Source organism: Lemur catta, chromosome 13 (genome assembly GCF_020740605.2).
Source record: "Lemur catta isolate mLemCat1 chromosome 13, mLemCat1.pri, whole genome shotgun sequence".
NCBI classification, from domain to species: Eukaryota; Metazoa; Chordata; class Mammalia; order Primates; family Lemuridae; genus Lemur; species Lemur catta.
In genome coordinates, this window is record NC_059140.1 from 17220402 (window position 1) to 17246698 (window position 26297).

A 26297-nucleotide genomic window follows, 5' to 3' on the forward strand; every position below is an offset into this window, starting at 1 on the left:
TCAAACGTTATGTGGAATTATACATCAATCTAAGGAGTTGCTGAGAATATACCTATTTTTATTGAATATTTGCTTAACAAACAACAAAAACAACAACAAACAAACAAAAAACCCAAGCAAACAAAAAACTCCAAAAGCACTGACGGCCCAAGCTTGTGAAAAATATCTTACAATTTGTTTGTTTTCCTGATGAAAATATTAATACCTCACAAATCAGCATGGATAACTTTCAATAATAATTTGCTGAGGAAATGTTGTCAAGCAAAAAAGGAGAATTTTTATAGCTTACTGTATCTTTTTCTATCACTTTGTAACAAATTATCATAAAACTTAATGATTAAAAACAACACATTTATTATCACACAGTGTGTCCAAGGATCAGGAGTCTGGGCGTGTCTTAGCTGGGCCCCAGGCACAGGGTCTCTGAGGGTCCAGGCAAGATGTCGGCCAAATTACATTGTTATCTGGAGGTTTAGCTGGGAAGAATTTGTTTCCAAATTCATTCAGCTTTGGCAGAATTTGTTTCCTTGTGGCTGTGTGACTGGCCATTTTGCTGATTGTGGTGGCAGGTCCGCATTAGTTCCAGAGATTGCCTGTGGTCCCCAGAGGCCACTCATATGTCTTTGCCATGAGCGCTGTTCCAACATGGCTGCTTACTTCATCAAGCCTGCAGGGAGATCCAGCCTCAGGTGGCCACGTCTTGTATAAAGTAACCTAATCGCTGAAGTTTCATTACCTTTCCCATATTCTATAGGTTAGAAATAAGTCCTAGCTCCTGCCCACAATCAAGGAAAAGCGATTACACAAAGGTGTGATTACCGGGAGGCAGAAATTATGTGGATCAGTTTAGGGTCTATTTGCCACACATCCTATATATTTGGATGTAGTTTCACAGAAAGACTGTGGAGTAGCACAAATATATTAAAAATCTATTCTAAAGTCTGATTCTGAGAGAAAATAAGTCCACGGCTCAATATGATGTATAGATTTTCGCAGTTAACATGTAACCTGGTCTGATGTTCTGCAGATGTCTCCCAGTATGTATGTATCCACTGTTAACATATCAGTATACTTCTGTTCTTGATAAAACATGGGCAAACCCTCTTCTTTCATGGAATTTACTTTCTAGCAATAATAACCACTCACTTATTGGACACTTGGATACCAGGCAAAGGACTAATCACATAAACTTATGAGGTGGAACTCTGATTTCCTAAGCCAAGCATGGGTGAACACAATCAAGAGACTCTAGCTAAACCTCTTCTAAGTAATGTGGGCAATATCTGTTGCATAGAGACAAAGATTATAAGAATCATGAGTATTGAGGATGCTTACCCACAATGTCTGTGAGGCTTACATTAGGCAAATGTAGCTTACTTGAAAGCTAAAAAAAGAAAAAAAAAAACAAAAAAAAAACCACTTTTATGACTTTACGTACTAGGAAAACCTATCCGACTTGTTTATGAGGAAAAAAAGCATTTAAAAAACTATAGATATGAAAAATTCTCTTTCCAAAACAACTGGAATATTATCCAACAAAAAAGGCCCTGTAGACCTGATTCAAACTTAATATAAACACAGTGTCCTTTGAAAGAAGTATATTCAATTATTAAATCTAATTCTTCAAATGAGGAAACTGACACATTGAGGTTAAGTAGTCTTCCTAGGGTTGCACAGCTAGAGAATTTTTTTTTTTTTTTTTTTTTTTTTGAGACAGAGTCTCGCTCTGTTGCCCGGGCTAGAGTGAGTGCTGTGGCATCAGCCTAGCTCACGGCAACCTCAAACTCCTGGGCTTAAGCAATCCTACTGCCTCAGCCTCCCAAGTGGCTGGGACTATAGGCATGCACCACCATACCTGGCTAATTTTTTCTATATATATTTTTAGTTGGCCAGATAATTTCTTTTTATTTTTAGTAGAGACGGAGTTTCGCTCTTGCTCAGGCTGGTTTCAAACTCCTGACTTTGAGCGATCCACCTGCTTCAACCTCCCAGAGTGCTAGAATTATAGGCGTGAGCCACCATGCCCGGCTGAGAATGTTTTAACAGGGTTTCAAATCCAAGCAGCTGGCTTCAGAGCTCATGCTATTGAACTTGATATTAAACTTGGTGTCCTTTCATATGCAAGTGTTACTCTTTCTATCTGGAAAACATCAGTTTTTAAAAACCCAGCTCAGCCATTAATTTCCACCAAAAACTTCCTGGACTCACCAAGGATAATGTTAATCACACCTTTATGTAAGTGCTGCCCACAATACCTGGGCTCTATCACATTGTAATGCAATGTGTGTGTTCACATTGTCTGTCTCTCCTGGTGAACATTTAACTCATTGGAGCATGACCGTGTCTTGTGTTCCATTATGCTTAGTAAATGATGTAGTGCATCGTGCCTAGGAAGAAATTAATCTTGATGCCTTTCAAGTTCTATCCAAAACAGTCAAGCCATGTTGATAGAAAAGCATCTTCTCAGTTTGAGAGATTAGCATCATAGAATTTGAAATAGACTTGTATCCTTGGGGGCTCCATATTGCAGGCATTATCTTCATCCTATTCTAAGGTCTAATGACTTTGCTTGATCCTAACCTAACCCTTTAGAAGGCCAGAGAATAAAACTAAATATGTTTTCCACTTTTCCAGTGGAGTAAGCAGGGTTTTATTGTGCTTCTTGAATCATTGTCACACTAGTAATCTCTTCAAAAGCGAATTTGTTCTGGAAAATAATGGGTTAGAGGCCTCTGTGGAGGAATACAATAGTAGAATATTTTGAAATGATTGTGAAGCAAAACAGATAATCGTGTTTTCAAGCTCTTTGAAATATATGTGTAAAACGTTATGTGCCTGAGGTTGAATAAAAAGATTAATAGTTATAGTCATTACCCAATAATGTACCAATTATAAATAGCATTGTGTGTATATGTTCTCTATTGTAAAATCAGAAAGGAATGAAAAAAGATTATAATCATGTTAATAATCTGATTTGTTTCATTCATCTTTTGAGTTATTTTTTCATAAAATTAGATACTGTGTTATTCCTTTCTGGAAAGTGGAATGGTGCGTGGAAGGAGAATGTTTTCATGTTAATCAATGCTGACAAGAACATTATACTAAACAAAAAGAGAGAGAGTGAGAGAGAGAGTGAGAGCGAGAGAGAGAAAGTAGGCAGGTTGGGGGTTGGGGGAGAGACAAATGAGGAAGACCAGAATGAAATTATTAGTTACCAGGAAAATATCTATTGACTCTTTATGTTTTTAGAAGTACCTCTATTAGCTTCCCAAAATACAGCTGTTTACAGTGATTGATAAGTTCCCATGCTTTTAAGCTTATTCACATCCATTAGTTCTGCCTTTTTCCCCTGTTAAAAATCTGAAGCTGTCAGACTGAAGTAGCATGATCAGCTAATGTTCTTGCCAGATTCAAAGCATGTCCCCAGAGGTGGCAAAAGTATTCTAAATCTCAAAGAAATGGCTTTTTAAATGTTGCCTGTTGACACTGGTCACTCTATTTACCTTATCCGAAATGTCGAAATAAATATCAGGCAATTATAGAAACTGTCTTTAACAGGACTTTGATGATCAATTTTCTATAAATATTTCATTTTTAGACCAAACAAAAGAAAATATCTGAAATTCACTATTTTATATAAGACGTTTATTTAAAAATACTATATAGCTATATTTTCAAAATTCTTTAAATAATTTTCTAAGTTTTCATGTCCAGTTTACTGATGATTATATATTTTATCCCCTCTAATATTTGATTATTTTCTTGCAAACTGTTTTTTCATCTCCCATAATAGTTTCAGAATTTCTACCTTAACACATTTAGGTATATTTTGTATGAACAAAGGGGAGAGGTGTCAGGGAGAGGAAATGATTTCTAAAGTGTAAATTCCAAAAACACTGAATATTAAAAGTGATTGCCAGTACTGTCTCTTACAGAATACAGAACTCAGAAGCTCTTCCTATAAAGATACAGAAAAAATTACATTATTTCCTGGCCCCATCATCAGAATATTATTATATAAATTAGATCATGTTGAAAAAAAAAAGATGGCCTTAGTACAGAACAAAAACAAAAACAAAAGCTGGGGGCAGCGGAGGGAGGACACAATGAGCAATGTACACAGAAGGAGCAGATGCCAGTTCATTTACTGATTTGTTTAATGTGGAAAATAATTTATGAATAATTGAATAAATATGAGACTCAGAATGTTTCCAAAATCAGCTGGCAAAATTCTTTCACTCCCTACCCTCTACTGGCTTTCATGGATTCTCTTCTCTCTCTTCTTGCCCTCCACGCTCCTCTTGCCCTTATTCTCTGGGCACTCTCACCCCAGTGTTCTGACATCTTCCAGGTTTTAGGGCTTGGATGGTTCAGTTTACCATTGGAATACATTAGAAATGTAGACCTGCAGTGGAGGGGGCGGGGAGTAAAGAGGTAAAAGGTATGTGAAAATAGTTGATACTAAGATCCTTGAAGCTGAAAGGACATGTGAATACTGCATCCAAAGGACACTCTGTATCTTGTTCATTATACAAATTAAGCAAATAAGCACACTGTATTATGCACGTATGCACTATATATGTCAGCTGGGAGAGAAAGGTGCAGAGAAATATATGAGCAACTTTGTAATCAGTTACCCTGGAGAGTTTTCTCTGAGGAAGTGGCATCTCAGTATGTCCCTGAAGAATATACAGATGTTAACCAAATGAAGCAGGTGGGGCTTAGGGTAAAGAATAGCGTGTATGAAAACTCAGGAGCAAGGGAGAACATGATTACTTTGAAGTGAAAAGAAATACCTCAAACTAGAGCAGAGTGCACATGAGAAATGAGGCTGCAGACATGATTATTGAGGTACATTTAGGTGATATTAAAAATCCTGGATACCATCTCTAGAATAATGTGCCACTAAAAGTTTGAAGAAGGGCAATGGACTGATAAGATTTGCCTTTTAAGAAGAGCACCCTGATTTCTTGTGGAGTAGCATATAAAGGGTCTAAGAATGACACCAGGTGACACATAAGAAGATTGTTTTAGTAGGCTTTGTTGAGCTAAGATAATGGGGTGGAAGTGTATTAGTTTCCTGGGAATGCCATCACAAAATGCATTCTTTTACAGTTTGGAATCAAGGTGTCAGCAGGACCATGCTCTCTCTAAAGGCTTTGGGGGAGAATCTGTTCAATGTCTTTCTCTTAGCTTCTTGTGTGGCTGGCAATCTTTGAAGTCCTTGGCTTGTTAGACACATCACTCCATCATCACATGGTGTTCTTCTCATGTGTCTTCCCCTTATCTTCCTGTATGTCTGCTTCTGTGTCTCTTCTCCTCTTCCAATAAGGACCCCAGTCATATTGGATTAGAGTCTACCCTAATGAACTCATCTTAACTAATTATATCTGCAGAGATCCTATTTCCAAATAAGGTCACATTCACAGGTCCCAGGGACTAGGACTGCAACATATCTTTTTTGGGGACATAATTTAATACAAAAGAGCAGTTAATGAAAGGAAATTCGCTGCTGGGCAGTTGGAAAGACCCAAGAGAAGATTTTTTAAATCTATTTATGTTGGTAGACTCAACAGGACTTGGTGATTGAGTGAGAGTTTAGGGAAGGGACTGAGTCATGGTTGACTTCCAGGTTTCTGACATGAATAATAGATGGTGATGCCATTTGTTGAGACAGGAAATCCAATAGATCAAGTAAGTGGTGGGTTGAGCATGGGTTCATTTTTCAACATGTCAAGTTTGACCTGTGTCTGAAATTTTTATGTGGAGCTGTAGACTAGGTGATTAAGAAATGCCTTTGGAATTCCAATGAGAGATTTGAGTTAGAGATATAAGTGTGGGAGTCATTTTTATATGAACTCTGGTGAAAGTTATGCAAGTAGATAACATTCCCCAGCAAGATAGTGTTTAGTCAGAATAGAAGAAATCCTAATATTATCAACACTAAACATTTTAGAGTTCAATGTGGATTAACATTTCTGGCCAACATCTACAAACAGGGACTGGATTAACCCCGACATATGAAAAACAAAGAAACAAAGAAAAACAGACAGAACATTTTAAGCAATGGTTTGTAAGACATCAAGCAATCAAGGACAGTAATCTGTGCAAGACAGGAAAATAAACAAGGAAATTGAGCCCCCAAATTTCTCTAGTTTACCTAAGGTCAAGAAGAAAATAAGGATGTCTGTTCTCACTACTTCTATTTAACACAATACTGAAGATTCCAGCCATAGCAGTAAGGCAAGAAAAATAAACAAAAGACATGCAGATTGGGCAGGAAGAAGTAAATTATTTTAATCTGCAAACAATATAATGAGCTACATAAAAAACCCTATGGAATCGACAAAAAGCAGCTAGAACTAATAAGTGATTTTAGCAAGGCTTCAGGATTCAAGCTTAATACACCAAATTAAAATTGTATTATTAAACAAGAGTAACGAACAATTTGAAATCAAATTCTTAAATAATATTTATAATGTAAGAATATTAAACACTGAAGGATAAATCTGACAAAATATGTGAAAAGTTAATAGAGTTAAAATTATAAAACACTGAGAAAGAATTACAGATTATTATGTAAATAAATATAGAAAGATTCATTTTTCATGGATCAGAAGACTCAATGTTCTTAAAATGTCCATTTTCAACAAATTGATGTACAGATTCCAAGTAATCCTAGCAAGCTACTTTGTAGAAATTGACAAGGTGAATCTAAAATACTTATGGAAATGCAAAAGACTTATTACAGATATAACACTTTTTTGAAAGAAGAGCAAAACTGGGAATAAGGAGTATTTCAAGACTAGTATTAACATTAAGATAGATAGATCAATGAAATAAAATAGAAACTCAAAAAATAGACCTATACATATAATAGACAGCTGATTTTGGACAAGGGTCAATGGGAATTTGGTGGGAAAGTATCATCTTGTCAGCCAATGATGTTGAAACAATTGGGTTTTCATTGAAAAACAATCTTTGATCCATATTTAAATTTTAACTCAAATTGGATTATAAATCTAAATGTGAAATCTTAAACTATAAAAGTCTTAGAAGAAAACATAGAAGATTATCTTTGTGAATTAGGGTTAAGTAAAGATTTATCAGATGCAACACAAAAAACATGATCCATGCAAGAATAGATACAGTGGACTTCATCAAAATTAAACAATAACAACAATAACAAAAAATAAACCAAAAACAATTTTTGTTCTTCAGAAGTCATTGTTAAGAGAATTAAAAGACATTCCATAGCCTACAAGGAAATATTTACAATAATATATCAAATGTAGGATTTTTATCCAGAATGTATAAAGAAATCTCAATACTCAATAATAAACAACCAACCCTATAAAAATTTGCAAAACCTTAACAGACATCTCACCAAAGAAACCATGTGGGTAGAGCAAATATGCATATGAAAAGATGCTCTGTATCATTAGTCATTAGGGAAATACAAACTAAAACACATTAAGATAGCACTGCACATCTCTTAAAATGGGTAAAATTAAAAAGATCGACCTTACTAAATGTTGGTGAAAATATGGAGGAATTGGAACACTCATATCCTACTGATAGGAATGCAAAATTGTTCAATCACTTTGAAAAACAGTGTGGTAGATTCTTTAAAAGGTAATCATATACCTACTATTTGATGTAGCCATATGATCTAGGTATTTACCCGTGGGAAGTAAAAGCATATGTACATTAAAAAACTTGTACACAAATTATCACAGCTTTACTTATAGTAGCTGAAAACAGGAACAACAACAACAACAACAAAAAAAACCCTAATGCCCACCAATAGGTGGGTGGATTAAAAAATTGTGATGCAATGGAATGCTACTTAAAATAGAGGAGTCTAAAAATAATTATACTGAATGAAAGAACTCAAACAAAATAGAGCACACAGTGCATGATTCTGTTTATATATTACTCTGGTAAATGCAAACTAATATGTAATGACAGAAATCACTTATCTGATAATTGAAGGTAGGAATGAGGAGGAGGAGGGGTAAAGAAGGAAAAGTGGGAGAGATTAAAAGGAGCAGAAAGATAATTCTGGGAATGAAGATCAGCTTTGATCATCATAATGTTTTGGGGTATGTTTATTTGTCAAAACTTATCAAATTATACATTTTAGATACAGACAGTTTACTATGTCAATAATCCTTCAATAAAACTGGTAAAAAAATTCCTATCTCCGAGTTCACAATTTTATATTTGACTTTGAAAAAAATCACACCAAGCTCAAAGCAGAGGAGCTGGCAGAAGAGACTGAGAAAGAGAGTGATGAAGGACGAGGAGTGTGAACTGCAGCACAAGCTCAGAGTGGGAAGCAGGCATCTCTCTCTAATGCTTTTTGGAAGTCGAGGAAATGAAAATTTAAAATTGTGCATTGGATTCAGAGGTAATATTATGGACTAAAGCAAAATGATTTAGTTGAATAATTAAGGTGTGAGACAAATGGAAATATGTTGATTGAGAAATGATGAAGTAGAGTTAGCAAGAATGGAAATTTTAGAGGTTTGTCTTTTACAGAAAGGAGAGAGAGGAGAGAGAGATTGTTAGCTGAAAGGTAAAGGACTCTTATTATTAAGATTTTAGAGCCTTGAGCATGTTTAAATATTGATGGGAAGTATCCATGGAGAGAGAAGATTTGAACCAATAGTTTGTTGCCATTACCATAGAAAGGGATGGATCCTGAGGTTTGGTAGAGGATCATTTTCCTCAGGGGAGAGATAAAAGCAGATGGGTCTGAATGCTGGGTCCTAAGAGTGGAATATTAAGGAAATCTGCTTTTCACACCTTCTGTTTTCTCTAAAAGACCACTTTCTCAGATTTAAGGATTTACACAAAGGAGGCAGAGTTTCGATGAATAGAAAATATTTAAAATAGCCACTTCTTTCGTTGATCCTTTGCATTTTTTTCCATTTCATTTAGTTCTGTTCTGAGCTTTGTTATTTATTTATTTATCTTCTTCTGGCTTTGAGTTTGGTTTGCTCTTCCTTTTCTAGTTTCTTGAGATGTGACATTCAATTGTTATTTTGTGACAGACTTTAGTAAGCATTTGCAATAGGTGTAAATATATTCATTAATTACATCTAGTTTTTACTTAAAACCTGTACTTTTTACTGTCTGTTTCCAGTCTGCATTTACCAGAAGTGTTTTGGGTTTTTTGTTTGTTTGGTTGGTTTTTTTCTGTTTATTTGTTTGTTTGTTTGTTTTAGAGAAAGCACCTTAGGGACACATTACAGGGCAGAATTAAAGAGAACAGACCTTCAGCATCAGGATTACTGGGGCTTGAATCTTGGCTCAGGACACCAACTTGCTGAAACATCTTAGTCAAACTGTTTGAATATTTCAAATCTTCATTTCCTTATCTATACAATGTGAAAAATAAGAATTCTACTTTATAAAGGTGTTTAGACAAGTGCCTGATACATAGTAAATATTCCATAGATGTTACTTTTCATTGTCCTTATTCTTGTTATCAAACAAAACAGCCACTTGAAATGGGAACAGGAAGTCTGTGTTTTGGTTTAGACTACAGTCTGGAGGTACAGGGGCTTGGATTCAAATCCTAGCTCCTCCACTTACCTGTGGAACTGCACACAAGTCATAGAACCCAATTAAGTCCCCAAGTCTTCATCTCTAAATCAGGATGATAATGCCATGGACTTCTCCATAGGCTTAGTGGGGAGATTAAATGAAATACTTCAGTTTGAAGGCCGGGCTCGGTGGCTCACACCTGGGCGCTCTGGGAGGCCAAAGTGGGCGGATTGTTTGAGCTCAGGAGCTTGAGACCAGCCTAAGCAAGAGTGAGACCCCGTCTCTAACAAAAATAGAAAGAAATTATATGGACAGCTAAATATATATATATATATATATATATATATATATATAAAAAATTAGTGGGGCATGGTGGCGCATGCCTGTAGTCCCAGCTACTCGGGAGGCTGAGGCAGCAGGATCACCTGAGCCCAGGAGTTTGAGGTTGCTGTGAGCTAGGCTGATGCCACGGCACTCTAGCCAGGGCAACAGAGTGAGACTCTGTCTCAAAAAAAAAAAAAACTTCAATTTGACTATTTGCACAGGACCTGATACTTTCTGAATTTTGAATAATTTGTACCCATGATTTTTACTATTAATAAGGAACTTGAAGAAACACAATGATCATATTAATATGCACCATTACTCCTTGTGATGAAATGTTCCAAAGGAGTTCAAAACTAAGGAGGGGTCATTCCCCTAAAAGGGTATAATGGGATATTCACACCATAAGGTTTGACATGCAGAGATCCCCCTCAGAAAGAAACTGATTTAGATACTGTGATGGTTAATTTTAGATGTCAATTTGACTGGATTAAGTGAGATCTGGAGAACTGATAAAACACTATTTTCAAATAGTATCTGTGAGGGTGTTTCCAGAGGGGATGGGCATCTGTGTCAGTGGACTGATCTACCTTAAATGCACCTTGTTGCCATCCAATCCTTAGAGAGCCTACATAAAAAAAAGAGTTAAAGAAAAGGATTTGTTTCTAGGACTTGGAGCTGGGACACACTCTTCTTTACCTGCCCTTGGACACCAGAACTCTGATATTTGGACTCCAGGACTTAAACCAGTGGCCCTTTCATCAGATTCTTAGTCCTTTGACTTTGGACTGAAAGTTACTCCATCAATCTCCCTAGTTCTGAGGCTTTAGGACTTGGACTGATTCACGCTACCCGCATCCCAGGGCCTCCAGCTTTCATATCGTGTGTCATGGGACTTCTCAGGCTCCATAATTACATGAGGCAATCCCCCTCTTCTCATCTATCTAACCATCCTATTGATTTTGTCTCCCTGGAGAACCCTGCATAACACAGATGCTAACAAGCCAAAACCAAGTGGCACACACCTGCCATTGACATTCCTTCCCTTTCTTAATGACACTTAGCAACTGAGAACACAGGTAAAATCCTGTATAACATTCAAGCTGGAAAAAACAAGCAGTATTGCTTCTGCTAGTTTACATAATTCAGCTCACTACCACAATTTACTGTTATTCAAACACTGACTGAAAGAATGAACACCTCCTTGAAAGGCTAAAATCATTGATTTTTATTTAGATGAAAAAGATATAAAATGTTAATGACAGGCAATTTTAATTTTACTATTTCAATTTGTAAGATGTTGCTTGCTGAAAATTCTCATTCACTAAAATGATAAATTAGACCTGTTATGAAACAATATGTGTGTGATTGAAAGACTACCTATTATCTTGACCTACTTTTTTCAAGGGTACTTATGGAAGAAAAAGTTCATAAAGGCTTCTGCTAAATAAGACCTTGAAAAAGTAGGAAGACTAGGTGAACTCTTCCTATGAGTTACTTAAAATTCAGGAAAGGACGTTGCACTGCTTGAATAGTGTCCCCACAAAAAGTCATGTCATTTCCAGAAGCCCAGAATGTGACTTTATTTGGAAATAGGGTCACTGTAGATGTAGTTAAGATGAGGTCATACTGGAGTAGAGTGGGTCCTACATCCACTATTGCTAATGTCTTTCTAGGAAGAGGGGAAGAGACACAGAGACCGGCCAAAAGGGAAGACAGCCATGTGAAGACAGAAGCAGAGACTGGAGTGATGCATTTGCAAGCCAAGGGAGATGAAGGATTGCTTGCTACTACCAGAAACAATCAGAGGAGTGTGGAGCAGATTCTCTCTCCAGTAGGAACCAGCGTGCTGACATTTCTTTTCAGAGTTCTACCTTCCAGAACTGTGAGATAATAATAATAGTTTGTGATAATGTGTTATATCAGCCCTAGAAAATGAACACAAAGTCCTAAAGAGTTTTAATAAAAGTAATAGGAATTAAAGATCACAGACAAGACTGAAGGGACCTTCTAACATTCTTACACTTCTGCAATGTCTGTTGTTGCTCCTTTGGTCTTTCCTACTTTTCAATTGTGATTGGCCAAAGGCCCTTGAAAAAACAAAGGAATTAAAACAACAAAAACAAAGCTATATACTTGTTTTGGGAGGCAGCACAGAATGGAAAGATAGGAGGGCTGTGTTCTACAAGGTGAAGAGAAGTTTGCAGCGATGATTAAAAAAAAGGAAATTGGCATGGTCTTGTTTACCTCTGAATTCTGAAAACATAACACAAAACCTAAGATATGTTAGTGCTCAATAAATAATTGTTGAATAAATTGATGAATTAGTAAATAAATGAATTGATTAAATAATCAATCTGTGGAAGAAAAAGTAACACAAATGAGTAGACAACAGTGGACAAGTTTAACTAAAAATTGAGATTGAGGATCACTCATTTTTTTCAGGCAACAATTTCAGCATTTACAATTTGCCAGGTATTGTTGTTGGTGCTTGGGGTAATGAAAGAGCAAAGCAAAGTCTTACTGTCTTAGACTATACATTCTCAGAGTTTAGCAGAAAAGGGATAGGATAAATCAGGGATTGTGCAATTATTTTTATGGTAATACAGTTGGAGTTGAGTGGCCCAGAAAGAAAGCAAGGAAAATTGATTTGTTTAAAATGTCTTCCATGCTCCCCTTCTATGGAAAGAGCAGAGAAAGGTCTATCTCTGGATATAGGCAACTGCACAGTCATTTTTCCTGTATTCCTTTATCCCCCTCCCATCCCCACGAAATGTGTAATCAGTCCCATCCCGAGCAGAAAGGGAAAGAGTGCCCCTTCTCTCTGGGATTTTATATCTGTCCCTAAGAAAAGCTGCTTTTATGCATGTTTGGACGCATAGTACAATTGGGTGAGTATGCATCTAATTTGTTTAGTCGGAGAAGTAGCATGGGGTGGGGGGGGCACTCTCGACACCACCTGATTATGGAACAGGTACTAAGGTAAAGCTTCTATGCAGAGAACTGAACTACATAGTGGTGAAGCTCTGGAAATTCCCTAATGAAAGAAGCATACTGTGATCTTCCTAGTGAGTCTGAAGAAAATTGGGAAAATGTATCCATACAAGATACATTTGTGTGAAAAACGACAGTCCTTCTATGTTGAAGTGCTGCTGTACTTTTTGAGGTTGTTCTGTCTCAGTTCAATTTAAAGTTGAGTTTCTTGTGGGCTGCTTGTGGCTTAAAGTCAGCTATCCAACCGGATGGTCAGAAATGACCAGGAAATCAAACATATTTCGCAGTATTAACTATCATTATAGACTGTTAAGTAATACTGCAGAGTAGAGATCTTTTGAAAATTATTTTGAATGTTAGATTCTATTCCGGTTTGGGGCAAGGGGTGAAATGTAAGCAGTTAAATGGATTTTTAATGAAATTTTACAGGCAAAAGAATTGATGCCCAATGTACAGAATTATTAATTCTGGAGATGATTCTCATAGTTCTCTATTATTTTAAAATCTGTGTGCCTATTTTTAGGAATTATAATTGCTGTGATAAATGACAGCTACCTATATCAAAAATTATGTTTTTCTGTCATATTTATTATTAAAATATTTACTAATTGAACTTTTTCAACTCAGTCTTTTTATGTTTTCAAATGCTTCATGACTGAGTTTTAAAAATCTTTTTAGTTTATGATATTTATACTTAGTTCATTTTTATGTGATTGGCATTTCAGTAGGATTATTTGTATAGCAAATATATTTTGGGTATTTAACCCAGAAGTAAATCACCAGTTAATCTATGCTTGGGGAAATATAATTCAGGGGGAAGGTAGAAATTGCATCTGGTGGACTGCACCAAAGCTAGGGGGTCACAGGCTTTATGGTCACAGTGACTTCAGGAACAGCAAGCACCAAGACTGACCTCCCAGATCTCAGGTCTGGCAGGAGAGTGGTTTTAAGTCCCGTCCGTTGGAATTCTCAGCTTGTGACATAAAAGGCTGCTTTATACAAAATGGGCCTGGTCGGAAAGAGCTCAGGCTCCAGGTTAGAGAGGAATTGGGGGAGGCAGACAAAAAAAAGCAGGGCAAGGATGATGTAGATACTCAGCCAACTTGTGGGAACTAACAGATTTCATCAAAACGTTACTGATGATTTCTCAAAACAATTTGTAGAGATAATTTTAAGTAGTAGAAGGATATTAAAACATTCCAAAGTGCTGACAGGAGCCCCTGGCAGTTTGGGGTATGGGAGCTATGTAGGGTTCCAGGGCAGCAATCAGACATAGAGACAGTGACTGGACCAGCTAAGGGGCAAATGTCTGAGGCCCATCAGGTAACATCACCCAATGAAAAGACTCCGGTGTAAGGAAATTAGGAATAACTGGGGCTGTGGCTGACCAAAGATTTCATGTCCTGTTTACAGCCATTTACCAGATTTAGAATGAGATAAAGGAAGGCTGCTGCTTTTTTTTTTTTTTACATCCATTTCCCTTTTTTTTTACACCCACATCATAAATCACCTGGAGGGAGAATTAGGCCTGTTAACCTCCCTTCTTTTAGTACCTCATATGTAACTCAGGGAAAAAAAAAAAAAAAAGGATCAGTATGTTTTGGTATAAATGAATGTTTTGTAAAGGGAAAGCATCATTTTCATTTTTTATAAAAATACCTCTGGGTGAAAATCATCATTTTTTATTTGAGAATATTACAAAAATTATTAAGGAAGCAACGTAATTATTGTATCCTCACATGACTTTACATTGGGTCTGTTTAAAAATTCAGAACATAAACATTTGGAAATGCCTTTATCCTCTCAATATTTAAAGGTGGGAGGGGGCAAAAAAAAAAAAAAAGAAAAAAGAAAAAGTGAGAAATTCCAGTGCCTGGACATTCCCAGGCTAATTTCTAGACAAGTGAGTTTTGATAAGTTCAGGTTTCAGATAAGGATTTTTTTCTCTTCTCATGTTGGTTTTTCTAAATGGTGAGTAAAAATGTTCCTGAAAGGGTCTGAAAAAAATAGATTGTATCAATGTAGAGAATTACTGACATAAGATTTTAGTAAATTAACATGAGAGTGGCACCCTCCAATGAATATTATTTAGAGTTGATTTAACAATCCCCTCCCCTATCATAACCTATTTACAAATGTAGGTATGTGTCTGTATGCATTAAAAAAGATTAGTGCAGAGTTCTTGGTTTTTCTTCATCACAAACACACAAAATAAATGTGAATAATTGAAGCCATTACATAGACACTTTTCCTCTAAAATTCTCTAAATGAATAGTCCAGTAAAAACAATACCAACGTCCTACCTTTCCGCCTTATACATAATAGATAATATTAACATACTGAACTTTTTTAATGAAAAAAGATTGGATTTCAAATTGCCTTAAAGATTCATGAAGTAATATTTTTTAGTCTCAATCACCCAGATAATTTCTAAAGCAATTCTTCCCTTTACTTTGTTTACACAGATATAGCCTTTGATCGAAACAATTTAGTTGTTGATCAATGCAATATATTTTTACTTCCCCACATCACAGCACGCCATGGCATAAAAATTTACTTTTTGGTTGTCAAATGTACCAAACATATTTTCTGTGGTCAAGTCCCTTTCTTCTAAATTTGTTTACAGGACCTCCTAGGACATAAGACCTCTAACAAGGGAAGCATTTTAGCACCAACACTACAAAAGCTTCTGTGTTCATAAGGGAAATATCTTCCCCTGAATTAAATTTAACCTCTTTAGTACTCCCATTTAATCACCTGATAAATCCACTTGAGCTATCTTTTGGGGAGAGAGGGGGGACATGGGAACAATAACACTTCCTTTTTGAACAGTTTAATAAAGCTTTGTGAGATTTCAAGATGAAAGATAACGTGTAATTCTGATAGTACCCTCCAAAGCTCTGCATTCATGGATCCAATTACCTTTTTTGTCATGGTAAAAGCCACAGTGACGATATTAAATGGGAGTGTGGCTTAAGAATTAAGGCCCTTGAGTCTGGATATCTGGTTTCTAAAGTTGACTTAACTTCTGCTTTCTTATCTAACTGTGGGTATGCGGCTTAATGTCTTTACCACTGTGTCTCCCTCCATAAAATGCCTAGCAAATATCTGAGAAATACTTTTAAAATGACACTGCAAATTGCCATTTAGAATCACCTTAGAATGTCTAGGAAAAAATGAGGTGAGTGTTAGAAAAAGGAAATACAGTCTTCTACTTAATTTTAGATTTATCATAAAGTTTTTCTTTGGCTTCTTAAAAGTCATGAGATTTCTAGAAGAGGAATGACATTTTCAAAGCCTTAAGGACACTTGTGAAAAAAAAAAGTGCTCTTTCAACTATTCTTTATTTCTCACCAAGATTTTGACTCTGGCTTTCCTCCAACTTGCTCTCTTTCCTAATTCCCAATTCCAAGTTGAAAGGAGTAATTGCCATCTTAACACTTCCTGTTCTAGAGTATTTTTTGTAGCTGATTTGTTTCATATAATTTTTATAAATTTATGCATGTCAGATTTTGTTTCCTCATATTTGTCTACCTGATTACTGACTTTAGAGATTCAATCCCAAAACCTTCAAATTCATTCATTTACCTATGAAATAACTGATTTAAATTTGTAGCATTATCTGATTTTATCTGGAGATTCAAGCTGATAGAACATTGTCATTTATTGATTTATTTATTATCCTTTGTATTGAGGCAATCATGAAGCAGCTGAATAGTGATCTTTTATGATCATCAAACCACCGTGCTCTTAAAATATACATACACATATATTTCTGGTAATAAGCAGTGTTCTGAGTATAAATCTTTTGAAAGATGTTTGACAACTAGAATAATTTCTCTCTTCCCATACAATGTCTGCAACTATATGGTTTAGGTATTTTTTTTTTTAAGGACTATGGTGAAACATCACAGCCCCATTGACATTTTTCTCAATAAATCAAAGATTTATTCAGTATGAATAATTAATTTAATTACCTATAGTAATAAAAGTTATCATGGAAACCTTTATAATCTAATAGGTTATCATAGAAATGGTCAATGCAGGTAAATAAAATATATATATTTTTGAATTAGACCATCTGTTGTAGAATTGTAAAATCTAACCTTAACTCTCTGGCCAGATAAATTGCTAGGATGAATGACTTTTCCAGGATTTTACCTACAATGTAATGTATTCTTGCCTAACTCCTTGTTCCATAGGAAATTTTGATAGGAAAGTTGAAGAAATTAGCTTCACTTTGGAGATATGAGAATTTATTTAAGTAGCTTTCCTGTAGGATAAAGATTAGGTAGCTCTGATTAGAATTCTAGAATGAAAATGAGTTGAAATAACCTCTTGCAGAACTCCTCTAAATTTAACTTTGCTTCAAACCAATAAACTATAGCCTCTACTACTTTGTAGACAGATTATAGCTCATCAGTATGACTAAAAATCACTGTGGAATTGCTCTGTAATAGTTCTGTTGCTATGCCTATAAATATAATATCACTGAGTGACTTTGTCATTTTCTAGCTGCTCAGCTATACTTTTTTCTGTGACAAAAGGGCTTCAGGAATACTGTAAATGACAAAATAGCCTCTGTTATAACATGACAAGTCAACATTATTTATCTAGTTAAAAAAATTAATAGATTATTGAATCTCAGAACTATTTTTTAAAATCATATTTTGCAATTGATTTTAACTTAATTTATTTTTCTCTCTCAGTCTATAAAGGCAAAATAAAATTATTTGAATTCCATTTTTCTACACATTCTAAACTATAACAAATAAAAGCATTATTTTGGAGCGGGGGAAAGTACTATGAAGATACATCAAAGAACTAAAAGTAGTGCTACCATTTGATTCAGCAATCCCACTACTGGGTATTTATCCAAAGGAAAAAAAGACATTCTATAAAAAAAAAAACAAACAAAAAACAACTGTACTTGAATATTTATAACAACACAATTCACAATTGCAAAGATGTGGAAACAACCCAAGTGCCCATCAATACATGAGTGGATTAATAAAATGTGATGTATGGATATCATGGAGTACTACTCAGCCATAAGAAATGGTGAACTAATACCTCTTGTATTAACGTGGATGGAGCTGTAGACCATTCTTCTAAGTGAAATATCACAAGAATGGAAAAACAAACACCACATGTACTCACCATTAAATTGGAACTAATTGATCAACACCTATACGCACATATGGAAATAACATTCACCGGAAATCAAGCAGGTGGGAGTGGGGTGGAGGGGATGGGTAAATTCACACCTAACAGGTACAATGCACAGTCTGGGGGATGGGCATACTTATAACTTTGACTCAAATGGTACAAAAGCAATTTATGTAACCAAAACGTTTATACCCCCTTAATATTCTGAAATTTAAAAAAATAATTAAATGGCTTTCATAAGGGACAATAAAAAGATAGATAGAAACAGATATTGCTGCTGGGCACAGGTGGAGTATTAAGTGGTCAAACAGTTGAAAACTATCTGGGAAACATCTTTAAGTATTTTATATTTAAAACACACACAAATTAGACAGTCTGAAATTCACACTCTTCCTTTATCATGTTATTATTGTGTATGGACAAGCTTATTTTCCAAATATTCCCCCTCATATCAATAGAATGTTGTTCTCAAAGTATGACAAAACATCACCATCACCCAGGATGCTTGATACAGATGGAGATTTTTGGAATGATCCAGATTTACTGGTGATATGAAGCCTGGTGATCTGCAAGTTTAATACTTTCTTAAGCAATTCTTCCAAGAAATAAAACTCAAGAACAACTACTAGAGTTTGATGAGAAAATATGAAGAAGCCAGTGAATACCAATTTTTTAAAAAAGAGTTTTAAAATAGATACTATGTCCTAGAGAAATGAAGAATTTTGAGATAGAAAAAAAAATTCGAAATAGAGTTTAATCTAACATCAAAAAGTCTAGAGAAGCTGTTTTCATGAGGTCCAGGATTCGTGTTTAGCTTTCTCCTGATTATAAAGCTTAAAATGAAGTAGGTATATTCTCTGCGTGGGAATGATATGCAGAGTAAGTGATTCAAGGACATCACCATCTGTAAATGCTTCTTTGGCATTTAAAACGTCTCCATGTTCTTCCTTCCAGCTGTTCTTCCTTCCTTCTCACTACTCCTTCCTTCCCTCCTTCTTTCCTTCTTTCCTTCTTCCCTTCTTCCTTCTACCTCTCTTCCTCCTCCTTCCTCCCTGTCTCCTTTGGTGCAAAGATACTTAAACTGACAGAGAATAGATACTAACACACATTGGTTTAACGATTGGGTAGAGATTATAGGACTTGCCCATTTTACTTAATTTTCTGGAGTATTTTGGTCAGAAGTAAATTTTTTCAAATAAAGATGCAAATGTAGTGTGTTACTTGAAATACACACAACTGTGTTTTGAGATCCAGTCTAAATGAAGGGTGACTTCTTTCTCTGGGTCAGACTACACTTTGAATCATTGAATTATTGTAAGACAAAAATATCTGTGTGCCAAGAAAAAAATTAATTGTGGCACCTCATCTCTTTATTCCATATGTAATGTAGAGGCTAAGCTGTGCCGACATAATGCATGCATAGCCTTTCTAAGCCTCAATATCTTACGATTAAACAGTCCATTCATCACTTTCCTGTGTGAATATTAGGAGATTTCCTTTTCCCTGTCATGAGGCCTTTTCCCCCTTGCTGACCATAGATAGTTTTTGAAGGGGATCTTAGGTTATCTTAGGATTTTATGAGATATTAAGTTAGGTTAAATGATTCCTTTAATTTTGATGTGTAAAGAGAATGGAGTATAATTGTGAATTCAGGGAAAAATTGTGAAAGACTGTGAAATAGGCCATAAAGATTACCAAATCACCTGTCCAGCACAGTTTTCTAAGATTTCTCCGCTTTTTATAGTTTTTGAGCTATTTTCCAACTTGGTAACTTTTTAAAAAAATGAGATAAACCATTGGCTTTCTTCCAGAAAATTGAAAAGTTGTGTCCAGTAAATGTTATTGATTATTACTTTGTGAATAGACTTGTTTTACCTATAAATAATTTTAAATTCCCCTTTGAAATTGATTGTAACATCTTATTGTTTCTCCCATTAATTAGATAATCTCATAAAATGTTTGATATGTTCATTTTATTTTATATTAATTTAAGGTTAAACATTTTCAATTTTTATTATTTAACGTACTCTTTCTTCTAGACGATTAGTATTCCCTTATTATCTAGTAAGTAGCAATAATATACCTGAAATTCTGAGCACCTTGAGTTATTTTCATAGTAAAGCATGAATATTTCCTGGACGTCCTCTTGACAACATCATCTTCCAGATAAATATTATCAATTCAAATTTGTGCTTGTATCTTCTTTGTCCTAGAACTGGTACTTACTGCAGATTCTATACCATTTCTTCCAGCCCATATCCTTCTTCTAGGACAACATGAAGTGCATTGGCCACATGTTTTGTCTGACCAATATTATACTCTGTATAATTGCTGTAAGTCATTTACCAGACAGTGCTTTTATAATAGAAGCAGTTTTGGCTACTCTGCATGTATGAGCCACTTTGTTATATCCATATAGATAGGATTTCTTAAGGAATTTTGCTTTTAGCAATCTAGCCTCTATAATTCATATAATAAAAAACAAACAATATTAATGAATGTGTCATGTGATATTTTGTTAGTTGACTTAAAAATGAGAAAAATAAAAAGGCATGGGATCAAAGGCATTTTAAAATTATTAGCCCTAGTGGCAAAAAAAATAAAAAAATAAAAATAAATAAAAAAGGAAGGAAAGTGAGAAAAAGTTACCAGCATGGCTACACATAGAAATTTCAAATCCAAAAAAACCTGGAAAGTAAGAGTATTTCACACGGTAATAGTCTGCTTAATAAGTAACAAAGATACCTGCTTTATATTAGAAACAATGTTTGGTAATCCTTAAGAGATTATTTTTCATCTCAATAGTTTGTTCTGATTATAGACATAACAAGAATATAACTCCAGTCTCCTCTGGCAAAAAAAAAAAAAAAATTCTAAATGAGCAAGAGGATTAATTCAGTAAAGACAGATATCAAGCCTGCAAACAAGAAAATGGATCAAATTGTGGTTAGGAATATTAAAGAAGTAAAAATCCAGCAGTTGGAATTGTAAAATCAGATAATAAGAAATCATCCAAGAAATAGAAAACTAAAAATAGTCTTCGTTATGGGTTAAAAAAGACATGGAGGGATTCTCTTCTTTGCATTCTGTAGAGACTGAGAAAACACAACTGCCAGAAAATTAAATGTTGCTTGTCAATGTTTGGAAATAGGATGAAAGTAAATTAGGTAATTACAAAAAACCTTCTTCAATTGGTTTCCCTGCAGACCACAAAATTCAGTTTGCAACGCCTTTTTTTCTTGAAAAATTTAGGGCTTTCATAAGAGCCATGACAGCAAAAGACGGAATACTACCAAAAACTCCATTTGAATCTACTTTAATTACTTTTGAGTCCAGAAACCATAATTAGAAAGTAATTTACAACCTCGAGTTTATAAAATCTGTAAACTCTTTACAGGGATGGTGAAGACACAGGAAGCATCAGATGTAGTGGCCCTCAGAAGCTTATTATTTCATAATATATTTATCACCTCCATCTACCTGCTGGAAATGTTTAAAATTTTCACCATTGATATACTGCTTGTGGCCCTTATTTTTTTGTGGGTTTGATGACTATGTGAGAGAAATAAAACAGTTAGGATTGGATAATGTGAATTTCTTTTTCACTCATTGTCACTATTAGAAAACAGGGCCCTAATAAAATATGACAAGACAGAATTAGTTTTAATGATGGGAAAATTTGTAAGTTGAAATACAGACAGGGATGAAATACAGACAGGGAATAAGAGTATGCACCAAGGAGGTTAAGAATGGGTGAATGATAAGATAAAGTGGAGAAAATTCTTCCTTTTAGCCATTTCGTGGTTAGTATCTTGCCTAGCCCTAATATTATTGAACTGTATGGTATAGTGCTTAAATATCTAAACAAGATGATGAATGTCTCCTATTGTAGAAAATGTAGATGCCTTACCTACTTCTACATATACATGTTCTGAAGCATATTGACATCTGGTGCCTGTCCTAATTTTAAACTTGTTTTTAAAGTAAGGGCTGATCTGGTGAAAATATGCAGTTGGAAAATATTCCACTGCTATTTCCACATTTTTTAACTCGTGTACATGTACAGCTATCAAGATTAGCATGAGAATAGATATTTGCTCAAAGATTCCTCAACTTTTGATGTCTGGCTTCTCTCTGTTTATCCACAATTATTTCCATAATATTTTATAATGATTCCATAAACCAGGGACAAATCTCTGAAGGGAATAGTGTTCCAAGACATGGCCATCATTAGAAGACAATATGCTTGTTTTCATTTCAACATCCTTAGCTTTGTTAAAGGCTCAGTGGAGGAAATTAACATACTGCATGCCTTACAATGAAAATTGTCTCTAATTATTTTGCTTCTCAAATTATTCCACCAGGCATTGATTGGACTTTTTAAATGCATTCTATATCTGTTACCCTCAGATAACAGTTATAATTTTTTATTGTTGTTAAAGAGAATCTATTAATTGCAATATGATTATTCTACTAAATAAAATTAAATTAAATTGCTTGGGTAGCCAGCATATTCAAGCAATCATTAATTTTGGTCAGAAATTAAAGGTAAGGTATGCCAAATACAAAAATATATAAACTTGGCACTCAAAGACTAATCACCTGCACATTTCAGGCAAAATAAAATTTAATTTAGAAAAACCTTATGAAAATGTATATGTTAATTATGCTATGAAGGGCTGTAGAAGGCAGCATTTTCTTTGGTCTCCCCAAAGATGTCCATGTCTTAATCCCAAGAACCTGTGGCTAGATGGCCCTGCACAGCAAAGGGACTTTGCAGATCTGATTAGTGTTAAGGACTTTAAGATGGAGAAAGCACCCTGGATTATCCTGGTGCCTCCAATCTAATCACATGAGTCCTTAAAAGCAGAGAATGTTTCCCAGCTGTGCTCAGAGAAAGGAGTGATGGAGAAAGACATTTGAGTGATAAACATTGCTGGTTTTCAGGATACAGGAAGCGGCCACAAACCATGGCATGCAGGTAGTTTCTAGCACCTGGAAAAAGCAAGTGAAAGGACTCCCCCCTAGAGCCTCCAGAAATAATGCAACCATGCTTATATCTTGATTTTAGCCAGGTGAGCCAGTTGTCAAACTTCGAAGAGACCTGTGCGATAATGAATATGTGTGTGTGTTTTAACCACCAAATTTGTGCTAATTTGTCATGGCAGTGTTAGAAAACTAATACAAGGCATGTAACATGTTATCTGTCATTATTTATATTAATAAAAGCTCTGAGAAATAGCAATAATTTAAGTATGTCTTCCCCCCTTGCCCCCCCCCCAGTCATAACACTTTAGGGATTTAATAGAATTAAACATTGATAGATTATTAAGTGAGTAGCTGTAGACCCTGGCTTGGGTTTGTGCCTGTGGATATTTACAAGGTGCCAAAAAACACTGCCTTAAATTCCTACTTTACACAAATAAAGCATGAGATTCAGGAAAATAATTTAATTTTTGGCTTTTTATAGATAGATATCTATCTCTTTATAAGCTTTGAAAAATCTTCTAGATGTTTCACAGGGTTGCATTTTTTTTGAATTAAAACTGTGAATGGTCATTAACACTCCAGAAACCAAAAGGTTCATTTTAATTGGAAAAATTGGATTCCTATATCTTGCAAATTAATTGAAGTTTCTCTGTGCTTGAAAATATGTCAAAAGTATTATGTAGCTTTACCACAGTTTAATCTACCTTCCAGAAGGATTTAAATTAATATAAAGATAAAAAGTAACATAGCAGTGGAGTTTAAAGAGCTTTCAGATTTTCTCAGAAGACTGTTACTTTGAAAACTTATGAAATAGACCTTACCCAATTTATATCTAGATTTAAAAACTAAAGGAAATACTGGTAGTGTTCAGATTCTTTTATGCTTTGCACAAGGGAGTAAAAATAAGCAACATTAATGGAGCATATAATATGTATCAGATTTGGCACATGTAATGTTTTTAATCTTATCACCAATCCAGCCAGATAAGTATTAGCTTTTATTATTATTATTATTATTATTTTCACAGATGAGAAAATTGAGGTTCACGTTTTGTTATAACTGGTGCAGTCATACAGCTGGTAAGTGGCTGGCAGAAGAATTCATTCCAGATTGAACTGGCTCCGAAGCCTTTGCTTTTTAAAATCTCCAACCTAGTGCCTCTTCCTTTTAACTGCAAAATAAGCAAAAAGATAATCCTATGTCTACACAATGCTAAACAAATTTCCTGTGAACAAACAATTAATATAGGCAAACAAAGTGTGTGTTTAGGGGGTTCTAACAATGGAACTCTGTTTGCCGGATGAGGATTAAGGATGCACACAAACTCTCTGATCCTCTTCCCAGGAAGAGGTGAGGGCCAGTGACTCCTCCCCTTGCACATGGGTGATCCTTGGACATGTTCTGCTTTGACTAACAGAATATGGCAGAAGTAAGGCTGTACCAGGAATGTGCCCAGGCTCCCGACTCTGATAGCTTCTACTTCCTGTTTCCTGGAGCATTCGCTGTGGGAGTCCAGAGCTGCCATGCAAAAGTTTGATTGCATTGAGGCTGCCATGCTTAAGAAATCCCAAGCTAACCACATGAAGAGGCCACAGAGAGAATCAGCAACTGTTAGCTTTTCTAGCCTTTTGGCTTCTCCCAGCTAAATCACAGGTGTTTTGAGTAGAGATGAGCTTTCCTGATATGTCCTTTCCAAATCCCTGCCCCAAAGAATCATAATATATAATAGTAAACTTTTACTGTAAGCTACTAAGTTAGGGTGCAGTTTGTTATGTAGCAAAAGATAATCAGAACACTGCCCCAGGCAATAGCTGACAAACTTGTTCTTTGTTAATCATTATATGTAATCACTACTCTCACACAAATTACTTCATTCTACTTCCTGGTTTTTCAGTAAATTGTAAGAAATGGAAATGTTGTCCATGGAAAACTTACTCAAGGTCAGGATTGTTGTTCCAATTTCCTTGTAAATGCTAAAATATTAAATAATTGCTAGTCATTCTTATTTAAAGAAATTTGGTGTATGCCTACATGACGAGTGCATTGCGCACCCTCTGGGGAATGGTCATGCTTGAGGGTGCAGACCCGGGGAGGTGGGGGGGGGAGGGGATCGAGGTATGAATACATGGCGAGTGCCAGGCGCACTGTCTGGAGAGTGGGAGCGGACGCGCTTGGGACTCTGACTCGGGGGGATGGGCGGGACAGGGACAATGTATATGACCTGAACTTATGTACCCCCATGATGAGCTGAAATAAAAAAAAAAAAAAAAAGAAATTTGGATATTTTGTTAATGGCTTAATGCCCTGCATATAGACATTCAAGACTGTAGTAATCTAACTAGTCCAGGTTCCTATATTTTAAAAATAACTTGCCATACCCACTAATGCCAATTTTTAGGATACAAATTTGTATGAATAATGGAAATTTTGGAATAATTAAGCAAACAGATTTTGCCAGGAGAGATATTTTGGATAGTGGAAGTGTTTATATTTTTTACAATTTAGAGTTTACAGAACCAAAATGAGCAATTGCAGACATATCTGGGGGATACAATTTCTGGTATGGCACGATGACAACCCTCTCACTTAGTGTCTTGCTCACGTAGTGTCTTGCATCAGTTGGCTGTTGGATCCAGGACAGAAACACAAGCCCTGAGGATTCTCCTCGCAGGCCCACCATCTATTCACATTCATGGGGATGTTAAAATGATTTGGGATTTTCAGGCTTCAGTTGATGTGGAAAGGAGCTCAGGACACTTTTGGAGACTTCCCACCATTGAGCTCATGCATAAGGCTCTGCTCAGATGGCACAGGACTGCCAGAGACAGATACCCGAGGAAAGCACTAGACCAGACAGACTCTATACTAAGGCAAGTAGACAGCAGAAAAGCCAGGTATTCACATGGACTGGGCTTTATCCAGAAAGACTAAGATTTTGCTTGAAGCATCACAAAAAAACTGGAACTAATTCATGGAAATGTTCATAGGACATGACTGTTGTTCCCCTTATAGGGGCCCTGGCTAATCTTTGAGTTATGATAGCATCATATGACAATGTTGACTGCGAGGAAAGAAAGATAACTCTAGAAGTGCACCATCCAATATAGTGGCCCCTAGCAAATCTATGGCTATTTAAATTATTTAAAATTAATGATTAAGTTCCTAAGTGACACTAGCTATATTTCAAGTACTCATTAGCTACATACATTTAGCTACCATATTGGATGGCACAGACATAGACCATTTCCATTACTGCAAAAAGTTCT

At 35.5% G+C, this 26297-nt stretch overlaps 1 protein-coding gene across 1 annotated transcript; it reads right to left on the minus strand.

Annotated features, from left to right (window-relative positions):
• Window positions 1–499: 499 nt before the first annotated feature.
• Window positions 500–25711, minus strand: DAOA (D-amino acid oxidase activator). Its single transcript, XM_045566985.1, is given in 7 exon segments — window positions 500–612; window positions 615–724; window positions 726–748; window positions 1378–1384; window positions 23777–23876; window positions 24473–24603; window positions 25530–25711. Coding segments are annotated over 7 exon segments (666 nt in total).
• Window positions 25712–26297: the final 586 nt, after the last annotated feature.